Here is an 11,571-nt window from a genome sequence, read left to right as displayed (position 1 = left end):
ATCCGAAACATTGAGAATAATCCACTAAAAACATATAAAAGAAAAGAACTGGTAAAGTCTAATATATAAGTACTATCGCATTATGTTGGATTGTACCAAACCACCCGTATGTGTTCTTGAGTGGTATTGCCCACTCACCAATCAACTTGGGAATTTAAAAGTGGACCAATTTCGTCCTTGTAGTATTCATTAGTTTTCCATCACTTTCTTAATATTTTAACAAAATTAGATCCATACTCTAAGCACATTTGCCTCCTTGAAACAATTTTACTAGATAGTCTTTTCATTTTACTGTATATCTTGTTTCTTCTTAAAAAAAATTATATATCCTTTCTTTTTTTTAGCCTTTTACCAAACACTTATTTGGACAAATGTATTATTTTCCATTTAAAATACTTACCAGGATAATAACAATAAAATAGTTTTATTTTTTTGGGTCATCAAGCTTATTAAAATTACAAAAAACCTTCACATTTCTTATTTAATTTGTTTTTTTTTTTAATAAATAATAGGAAGATGCATAAAGCAGCTGCAACCTAATTAAACTTTTTTTTTTATAAACAAAATAATAACAAACAAACTGTGTGACTTGACGAGTTGTATAAACAAACCTCAAACATCCCCCGATCTCTTCAATATTTGATCAATCCATCACATCTTCTTCTTCTCCTTCATCTTCACCAACATCAACTCTTTGAAAATGAAGATGATGAAAATCTTTGGTCTCTTAATTAGCTTTTCTCTCCTTTTGCTCTCTCCGTTTGTATGTCAAGCTAACTATGATTCGAACTTCACCCGCCCGCCACCTCGTCCCCTCTTCATTGTCTCTCACGGGCGTCCAAAGTTCCATCCTCAACAGGTTCATTTACATCTCTTTCTCATTGCCCACACGATTTTGAAAGCTAACTTTTTTATAGGGACTGTGGGCCTGTGGCATGCATGCATATACTCATTTATTTCTATTGGTTAAAGATGATCATCTATATATTAATATAGACATATATAGGTACACATATCATTGGCGGGTAAAGACCACATGAGAGTAACATACACAACGGACGACATGCATGTGGCATCGATGGTGGAGTACGGTAAACATCCAAAAAAGTACGACAAGAAAACCGCCGGAGAATCTACTTCTTACAGATACTTCTTCTACAACTCTGGCAAGATCCACCATGTCAAGATTGGTCCTCTTCAACCCAACACCAAATACTATTACCGTTGTGGTGGTCACGGTGACGAATTTTCTTTCAAAACCCCTCCATCCAAATTTCCGATCGAATTTGCCGTCGCTGGTAATAGTCCGTTCTTTAACTCTCTTTTCTTCATTTTATCACTGTTTTGTCATTTATTGGGATTCAAGATTTTAACACTGATGGATCCCTTTGGAATGGAAGGTCTAATTGCTTATGAGTTTTAGGCTTAGAGAGGGATGATAACTTTACATCTTAAGTCTTAACCATCTTTTGGCAAAAAAAAAGTGTACGTAGAAATATTGTGATAAGACAAAAGGGAGATGACTCATGAACTTTCAACTCAAAACTAATCTCAAAACTAATTAGTAGTGAGTGGAGTGATCCAAATATATTAAATATAAAGATAAGTATTTTTCTTATTTTCGAGTTGTGATTGGTTCATACTCCGTCTAAGCTTGTCCATCTATTTCATTTTCGGTTTTCAATAAACGTCATGCTTAGTAAAATACTTAAAATTGGACTAAATATATTTATGCAATAGCATGCAAACCGTGCAGGAAGTTACATGCATTCCACTTTTTATACATGTCCACAACTTTCCCGTTGGAGTTTGATTGTTCTGAAGTATACGCCAAAATCTCAAAGTTTTATAGTTTATAGACACGTCTCATCATTTTATTTTATTTTTAATTATTATCGTCGGTTATCCATGCATGAATTGGTTCATAATCAATTACATGTTGATTCATAAAGTGAACACTAATGGCTTATTGTGGACATACGAAAAACCGGTATTTTATGTGAAATTGAAGGTGACCTAGGCCAAACCGATTGGACATTAAGCACATTAGATCAGATGATGAAACGGGACTTCGATGTTTTCCTACTTCCCGGTGACCTCTCCTACGCAGACACCCACCAGCCACTTTGGGACTCCTTTGGCCGCCTCTTAGAGACTTTGGCTAGCACCCGCCCGTGGATGGTCACGGAGGGGAACCACGAGATCGAGTCTTTCCCGATCAATGACCAAATAAGCTTCACGTCCTACAATGCGCGATGGCTCATGCCTCACGCTGAGAGCCTCTCTCACTCCAATCTTTACTATTCTTTTGATGTAGCAGGCGTCCACACGGTTATGCTTGGTTCTTACACCCCCTATGACTCCCACTCCGATCAGTATCAGTGGCTCCAAGCTGATTTAAGAAAGGTAACTATTTGGGATATAAATTAAGAATTTGCACTATTTATTTATCGCATTTCTAAGTTAGCCATTGCAAAATTTACATAACAGAAACTACCAGAAGACTAGTCTGGACTTTTACACGAGACACGTTTTAAAATAAAAAATAATTCAACTATTCTATTAGTTCTTGAAAAGTATATCATTTTGTGTGTGAGGGAGGTTGACCGTAAAAAGACGCCATGGTTGGTGGTGGTGATGCACATGCCATGGTACAGTACAAACAAGGCGCATTATGGTGAAGGAGAGAAAATGAGAAATGCCCTGGAGAGTTTGCTCTATCGTGCTCAAGTAGACGTCGTTTTTGCCGGCCACGTTCATACCTACGAACGTTTCGTAAGTACCTCCCATCTTCATCAACCTTTCTTTAATTTAGTTTTGCGTAATGAATTTATATGATTATGTTTAGTGATTGATCTTAGTGGTTTACTGTTTTAGAATTCCTGTAAATTATACTTACATGCATATATAATAAATGTAAATTTAATTAAAATTACTCTTTTACTTTAATAATTGCAAATTATGGACAAATGCAGAAGCCGATATACAACAAGAAGGCCGACCCATGTGGACCAATGTACATAACCATCGGTGACGGTGGCAACCGAGAAGGCCTTGCTTTACGGTATGTCACCTCCAATTAGGCCATTACTAATCTAATTAATTAATATGTTTTTCACCCAATCAAATTGTTTTGTTTGTTTGTAATTTTTTTTTTGGTTATTTAACTGAATTGGATAAGCAAACTAAAATTACAGGTTCAAAAAGCCTCAGTCACCTTTGTCGGTATTCCGTGAATCGAGTTTTGGGCATGGGAGATTAAGGATTATAGACCATAAACGAGCACATTGGTCGTGGCATAGAAACAACGACGCGATGTCATTTATTGCCGATGAAGTATCTTTCGAAAGCCCTAGAGCATCATCACATTGTCGTTCAAATCGTTTTAGAGGTGAGATCTAATTCACCATATCATTAATCATTTTAAGCTCTTTTTCCCTCTTATGTTTTGTAGAAAAATAACTCAAAAGGTAAATTTATATAAATCTTTTAATTAATTAATACTCCAATTCCAATTTAAAAGAAACTATATTGAATTGTTACAAATTCCAATTTTTTTTTGCGGATACCCAAACTTTTGAATCATATACTTTTCCTAAAATATATATGTAGCCATTTTTGATACTACTAGTTGAACTTCCCTGCACCGTGCGAGACGAACTAAATTCGTTGGTTAATTCATCATTTTTGAGTCTTAACCACCTAATGCTCATTCTAGGTGGAACCATCTAATTAAAAAGAGCCTTATTAAAGACATGTAATTATCAGCCTTCTTCAACACATTCCACATCCATATCAAATCATAATATTCAAGAGTGTATAAAAGTCCAAATCTAATTGACGGAAATGTATAACTTTTATGATTTTTCTGAATAGACTTTGTACACGCAAAAGCCACACAATAATAATAATAAGCCGGAATTAAAAAAAAAAAAAAAAAAAAAAAAGCCAATGCGAATAATCTTATTTCTTTCTGAAGGAAAAAGAAAATAAAATTAAAGGAAAATGAAGAAGAAAGCGAAAGCATCTCCATCCTAAAACCACGTGACACGTGTCCCTTTGATAAATACATAATCAATCTTTTACAATAATAAACCATTTGATCCAACGGCTGAGATCAAATCGACACCATCCGTATTTCTCGGGGGACGGAGGACACACATACGCGTAGAAAATTGAAGACTTACGAGAAAAGTCAACGCATCGAACGGCTCTGATCAAATCTTCTGAAGCTTCGCTGCTTTCACCAACGGATTCGCTTTCGCGATCTCTTCACGACCGGCCGATTTGAAATCGTAGCTGCATCCATGGATCTCCGGGTACCTATGGACCCCACAATACATCGTACCGCACCGGCACTTGAATCCGGTTAACCCGACCCGTTTCCTACACGTCGTGCACCGATTCGGCCTCTGTTGCTGATTCTGCTCCGGCGGCGAATTCACCGGCTTTTTCTCCGGTACCTCTAGCTTTACGGAGGGAGTTTTAAGGAGAGGAGGGATGATCGGAGAAGAGATGGAAGCGATCTCCGATGATGATGAAGGAGGAGATACGGAGAGGGAAGATTCGACGGTGGATTTGATGGAGGATTGTTGTTGTTGTTTGAGGCAAAGATCGCCGTAGCAATTAGAACAGAGATTCATGGTGGCGGAGCTGCCGAGGAAACCACAGTTGTTAACACAGAGACGGTTGCTTTCCGGTGTCTGACATCGATGTTCTTCCGCCATGGATCTTGAAGAAGAATAAAGTTTGAGAATTTATCGATCAAGCTCGTTGAAAATAATCTGTAAATTAACAACAACAAAAAAAGATTCATTAATTAGGTAACGATAACAATAAGAAAAGATTTTGTTAAAAAAAAAAACAAAAAACGAACCGATTCTGGTCACCGAGGAAAAAAAACAGAAATCGCAAAATTTCCTCTGTTTTTTCTCGGCAACCAAAAGAAGAAAAAAAACCAGAAATGAAAAAAAAAAGAGAGAGGGTTTTTTTTTTTATTAAAAGAGAGAAGAGAGAGGAGAGAAAAAGAAGGAGAAGAGGAGAGAGGGATTGAGTTTTACCTGTTCTTAAGAGAAGGAAGAAGAAGAAGAAGATTCAGTGATCGATGAGAGAATTGGGAAGAGAAAAAGGAGATATAACAGAGAGAGCGTGAAGGAAAGAGAAAGAGAGAAGAAGAAGGAAACAACGGCGAAAACAGAGACGACGCTGCTTAAAATTAAATAGCAAAAAAACGAAATGTAATTTATTAACGGTATTTTATTTTTCTATTTTCTTCTATTATTTTGCTTATTATGTTAATTTAACGAAATGTAATCCAATTAGTGGTTACAAAACACGTAATGAAAACACTATTCGACGATCATATCGTATATATTTTGATTAAATGTTGTCATGATGGTGTCACTTATTTGATTTATATAGTATATTTTGATTTGTTTTATTACAAAACATAAAGTCACTTTTCCTTACCAGAAAAAGAAAATTATTATTATATGGGTCAAACTTCGGACCGTGTGAGATAAAATCCATAACGTGTTTGATACCTTGTAAGAAGAGAACCACTTGATATCTTTCTTTTTTTGTCAACTTGGGATTTAAATCTACCAATCGTCTCTATTAGATTTTTCTAAGGATTAAAATTTGGACGGTTCAAGTAAGATTATGATCATGTGTTAAGGAAATATAAAACTTCTAATAATGATCAATTTGATACTTGAAGTGGGGAAATGATGTACGCAAACCGTTTGATTGGGTTTGGTTTAGGATTAGAATATCCCAAAGATATTGTTAAGAATGTTTATTTGTAGGGGAACAATAATTTGTCATCTGACTTTAATTTTTAAATTATTTTTCATTAGGTGAAGCAAAACCATATGTTTTCGGAATGTGATGCATGAGAGTAATTAATTGGTTTTACAAATTCAAATTTATTTCGTGATACATGTAACCACAAACATTCGTTTGATAGGCTTAGTTTATTTAACCTTATTTTTTTTGTTCAAAAGTTTATTTAACTTTTCTAAGATGCATCAATTGTGTACACTATTTTATTCTCAAATCACATTTTTAATCTCTGTTTCATAAAAATTTAGAACTCACGTACAGCTCAAATCTAAACTAAAAGGATAACACAATCCGGATTAAACATGTAACTTATCAGAAATAATTAACATCTTTTAACTATTTTTTTAAATTCTTTTTTTAGCTAAATTTCAAATTTTTTCGTTACCGTTTTACCTATTTATTTATTTATGAATAATTTTTAATAATAGAAATTTAATATGAAATTCGAAGTTCAGTTGTATTTCTATAAGTCGTATTATCACCATTTGGTAGAGTTCCCTTTAGATGACGCTGCCACAACAAGAGCAAGTTTAAGTATCCTATATAATTATTTGGGAAGTACACTTTATAAGATACCCTTAACTAACCTTTCTTTTTGTAAAAAATTACTTAAGAATGCCATTATAAAAATCTTATTTTAGAACAAATTTCATTCAATTTATTAAGGATAAACAAGTAAAATACTAATTTATGTCATTTAATTAATTTAATTAAATTATAAAACGAAAATCTGTTATTATTATTATTTTTTAAATGACCAATCAAAATGAACATATAAGATTTGATATCTAACTTACCATATTAATTTGTTATTAATCATTAAACTTCACCTCTCATCTTTATATGATTATATTTATATGAAACAAATAAATCATCATATCATCTACATAATTAAAAAAAAAAGTAATTTTTTTTCTGCATATGCCAAGATTTGAATTTTAAAAAACGCATATAAATTGTTCAATCTATAAAGGAAACAATTAAACGGGTCAAAAATTCAGACTTGAGTAATATATTTCTTTTAGACAAAAATAAATTCAACAAAAATTCCAACTGTGCAACGGGTCAGAATTTGAATATTTATATTCGATTTCATACATTTATTTTTTTGAAATGTATAATTTTATATACTACAATAAAAAATTAAATATTTTACTTTGCAACATTTAAAATAAGTTTTACTTGATATTTTTAGAGAATATCATCAATACTTAATAGTTCAAAAAGTTAAAAATTATAAATACTCTAATTTGATTATTTTTAAAAATATTTATAATAGGTAGCGAGTAAAATATAATATATTATATGATGAAATGAGTTTTGATCCTTATAACTATTTGAATAGTTATATTTAATTTCATATAATTTGTTTTTTGAAATTCATAATTTTATAAACTACAAAAAAATTTAAATATTTTAATTTGGAATATTTAAAAATAGTGTAGAACATTTAAATATGGTTTGACACCTCTAAATATTTGAAAATTTAATTCCACAAGCAATTTTAGAATTAACGAATAATAGATTGTGCACATAATATTTTAAAATGAAATATTGAGATTCTAAAATAAAAATATAGAATCCACGCACAGGTTAATTTTGGTATTATTATATACTAAATATATGTTTATAACATATTCGATTATGCGAATAATTGGTAAATTCTGTAGTTATAAATCTCAAAAAAATTCTGTAATTAGATTAGCTCAAACAAATCTCAATTTCAACAACCAAAGAATTATAAATTGAAAAGGAATTTTCTAAATTAATTCAAAATAATAGCTAATTTTCTTAATTAGTTCAAAATAATCTATGTTTTATATGCGATTTATTTATGATATTTTAATTTTTGATCTAACTAAAATATATGCAATCCTATTTTGTGGTTGTTAACATAAATTAACTCATTGTTCAAAAAATATTACTTTTTTAAAAATAAAATTATTTTCCGTTTTCATATCTTAAAAAAAAAATTATCCACAATTGAGTATTATAGAAAAAAATCTATATTTATTCTAATTCTAATATTGTATATAGGTACTGACAAAAAAATTAATATTTTTTCACTTACTATTATAAATTTATAATATATTAAAACTTAGTTCTAATATATATATATTATATAAATTTGGTAATAAATAAAATTTAACCCGTACTTTAGTACGGGTGATGATCTAGTTATTAATTAATAAAGGAGATGTTACTAGAAAAAAGTGTATATCGAGAAAAGTAGAATAGGAAATAATGAACATGTAATTAAAAATTTGCAACTATCAAAAACGAGTGACGATAAGTGAAGATACGAGTGACGGGCAAGTTGAGGCATGACACGAGGAAGTACAACATGAGGAGTAACAACGAAGCCATATTAAAGAAAAACCAACATTCAAAACCGATTTTAGTTGCTATATATTTTTTTAAAAATGAAAAATGTTAGAATATTTCAAAGGTACCAAAACTATTACTAAAGAGATTTAAGAATGGTTCTAAACTACTCAGAATAACTTCTAAATTGGTTATAGGCAGAATTGAAAAAGTCTCCAAAAGACTTTATAAACATTGTGGACAAATAAAAAACTTTGTGATATTCTAAGACTTTTTATAAGCTTTAACGGTTTCAATTTTGTACTTAATATAAATTTAATGTAATTAGGGAATTACAAAAAAATGTGTGTAAAGATAAAGATATGAAAAAGCAGGCTGGAAGAGGAGGAGCCAAAATGGAAGTCCACCAGCCTTCCTCTTTATCCCAATAGTACACTCTCACTATCTATCTTTCAATAGATTAACTAATGTACTATCAACACGTGCCGTTAAATTATCTTTCGTGCTATGGGCAACTAATTATATATTGGGAATAGTTGGGCAAGAAAACATATTTTTAGCATATACTCCCTCGGTTTCAAAGTATAAGGTGTTTTGGAGAAACTTTTTTGTTTCAAAATATAAGTCGTTTTCAAGTTTTTATGCAAATTATATATTACTTTAATATTTTATGATTATTTTTATTATGCAGTCTCTTCTATGATTGGCTGAACTTTTAAAAAGTAGATCTTCTTAATCGGCGTGTTTTTAGCTAAAACGTCTTATATTTTGAAACGGAGGGAGTACTTAATTAGAATCTTCATAGAAGATTAACGAAATATTTTGGAAGAGTTACGAATATAGATGCCGTAAAAAGAAAAAGAACAAAGAAACAACGATGGAAGAAAAGAAGGGAAGAACAAAGCATAGCTTATCACTTCGCCAATTATCCAAAAAAAAAAAAAAAAAGTATAGCTTATCACATATTAGATGATCTTTTTTAATTTTATTTTTTCGCCACATATTAGATGATCTAATAAGATTTTATTATACTATGAGTCTATGATAGGTTTCCCTCTAAGATTTAAAATTAGTTGCAAAAAAAAAATTTCACCCTCTTTCAATATTGGTTAGAAAAAATTGAATCTCACTAAAACCAAAAAATATATATCAAACAATATTTTTTTGCATCTTTAAGCTTGATTGGGCTTGGCCCATGGGTTTTGAGGATGGTGTTTTATTCAGTATGGATATTTATTTGATTGTAAGAACCTCATGGGTCCGTATGTGATCTTTAGCAAATTTATTATTTTATTAACCTAAAGTGAATTTCAGAGTTATTGATCCATACAAATTTAAAAGTGAATTTCAGATCATAAAAAATAGTTGATTTGAAAGAAGGAAAAATTAAGTAAAAACTTATGTGGGTAATAATATTTATTTCTCCAAAATTCTCTTGAAAGAATGAGAAATCTTTGCTTAAAGTATATTAATAAATTGTTATTTCGAATAGGGAAAAAATCACATACTATATTGAAGTGTGGTAAATTTTCATATCATTCAAATGTAAATACCTTGACAGATATACATATATATGAGTGTATTTAGAAAAGGGAAAAATGGTTTGTAATCCTCTTTATCTTTTATTGTTATTATTGCCAGCTCTTTGCAAATTATATACAGTATGTTTTATCATTCTCCTATCATTATAATTTTTTTATTTTGACACATAACTTACATTTTTAAAATATAATATCATATATATTACATGTTATTGTTTTCTAGTAATTAAAAGTTGAATGGAAAAGGATTCAAAGACAAGTGACCTAACACAAAAGGAACCTGCAACATTAATTATCAACCGTTTCAACTCCCGCCAATATTCACACCAACTCCAACAACAACGATATCTTTCATAATCAACTTAATCCATACACGCATCTAATACATATATTTCAATCCACAAACCCTTTTCCTATAATCACCTCTTAAACAAAATCCCTAAATATAATTCAGAATGGGTAAGAGTTCTTCCATGGCAGTAGCAGAGAAGATCTCTTGGTACTGTGCAGTGTTTGCCGCCATGATGCTGCTGATGAACTCCTTCCAGGTGGCAGAGGAGGGTTCCACGGAGATCGTAGAGCAACAACAGCCGTCGATGATGATCACCGGATATTCTGATCGACGGCCAGCATGTGATGAGATTTATGAAGTGAAAGAAGGAGAGACGTTGCAGACGATAAGTGAGAAGTGTGGAGATCCTTATATTGTTGAAGGGAATCCTCATATACATGACCACGATGATCTATTCCCGGGTCTTCTCATTAGAATCACTCCTTCTTTTTAATCTCAAGTGATTATGTATAAATTGTTATGAATGAGTTTTTCTTTTTTTACGTACGTGTGATTGTGAAATAATACATAACCGCTCTGAACGTGAATGATTATATTAGTAGTACGTAGTATAACATATGCTTATTAGTTTGGAAACCAAAAAAAAAAAACATGAAGCAAAACTCGGATTAGGCGATATATCTAGCTAAGCCTAATCTAATAGTGAAACCAAAAAAAAAAATCATAGTACTATTGATTTTGATTTTTAAGATATCTGATATCTAGAAGGGATGATAGTCCCAAAGCATAATTATGTTTGGAGGATTAGTTATAAAAATGAAAATATATAATTGGTGGAGTAGAGGAAAAATATGACGTAGCTTATATTAGTCTTGCTCTTGCACAATTCCAAAAATCGGGAAAGATATATGCGAATAGCTCCATCATGGAAGATAAGTTGATATCTCTAAATTGTTTGGTTTGAATTACCCTGTGTCATTTTAAATGTGTGGTAATTTAGGTCTCAGTACTATCCTTGATATATAAAATATTGATCGTAGATTTTGAAACTCTAATTTCTATATATATATATATATATATATATAACTAGGGGAGGTCCCCGCGCCCGGCGCGGGGTTGTATGTTGATTAAAACCAGATTTAGTCATTTAGGGTTATAAGTTTTAGACAATTATTGATTTAATTTTGTCAAGAGTATAATTTTTATAACGACATTAATATAAAATTATGGTAAAACGCCATAACGTTTGATATATTATTGCGAGAAAATAGTGATTATTATCCTCTGAATATAGTAAAATGCAAAACGGAAAACTAAAATCATTAGAACCAGAAAGTATAAATTTAGTAGTCTTGGTTTGCTCATCAACAACCAAAGATAATCAAAAGATCAAAATTGGATGTGTGACATTTGTCCTTTCTTCTTGTTGGAAAAGATATCTCGCATCCTCGTTACATCATGACAAGAATGATTGAATAGAATCTGCGAACACTTGTATGAAGCAGTACCTCTTCGTGTACCTTAATTATCAAAGGAATATAGTTTCAATGTCTCAAACCCCAACAATAC

At 31.2% G+C, this 11,571-nt stretch overlaps 3 protein-coding genes across 4 annotated transcripts; 2 read left to right on the top strand and 1 right to left on the bottom strand.

The window, feature by feature from the left end:
• The first annotated feature begins 576 nt into the window (after positions 1–576).
• Positions 577–3,503, top strand: LOC9312237 (purple acid phosphatase 21). The gene is made up of 6 exons (XM_021025103.1): positions 577–859; positions 1,007–1,298; positions 2,012–2,406; positions 2,602–2,775; positions 2,976–3,064; positions 3,198–3,503. The coding sequence occupies exons 1-6, from the start codon at positions 701–703 to the stop codon at positions 3,400–3,402; spliced, it is 1,314 nt and encodes a 437-aa protein (XP_020880762.1). The 5' UTR covers positions 577–700; the 3' UTR covers positions 3,403–3,503.
• Positions 3,504–3,837: 334 nt separating this feature from the next.
• Positions 3,838–5,350, bottom strand: LOC9313956 (zinc finger A20 and AN1 domain-containing stress-associated protein 6). Of its 2 annotated transcripts, none has more exons than XM_021025105.1 (2): positions 4,877–5,350; positions 3,838–4,784 (listed from the first exon to the last, which is right to left on the bottom strand). In XM_021025105.1, the coding sequence occupies exon 2, from the start codon at positions 4,725–4,727 to the stop codon at positions 4,218–4,220; it is 510 nt and encodes a 169-aa protein (XP_020880764.1). In that variant the 5' UTR covers positions 4,728–4,784; positions 4,877–5,350; the 3' UTR covers positions 3,838–4,217. The 2 variants fall into 2 exon arrangements, with proteins under 2 accessions (XP_020880764.1, XP_020880763.1); XM_021025104.1 differs by having other exon boundaries at positions 5,061–5,350.
• Positions 5,351–9,971: 4,621 nt separating this feature from the next.
• On the top strand, positions 9,972–10,664 carry LOC9313955. The gene has a single exon (XM_002877841.2). The coding sequence runs from the start codon at positions 10,166–10,168 to the stop codon at positions 10,493–10,495; it is 330 nt and encodes a 109-aa protein (XP_002877887.1). The 5' UTR covers positions 9,972–10,165; the 3' UTR covers positions 10,496–10,664.
• Positions 10,665–11,571: the final 907 nt, after the last annotated feature.

Source organism: Arabidopsis lyrata, assembly GCF_000004255.2.
Source record: "Arabidopsis lyrata subsp. lyrata unplaced genomic scaffold ARALYscaffold_5, whole genome shotgun sequence".
NCBI classification, from domain to species: Eukaryota; Viridiplantae; Streptophyta; class Magnoliopsida; order Brassicales; family Brassicaceae; genus Arabidopsis; species Arabidopsis lyrata.
The sequence above is the reverse complement of the archived record's forward strand: the minus strand, read 5'-3'. Positions and strand labels throughout refer to the sequence as shown.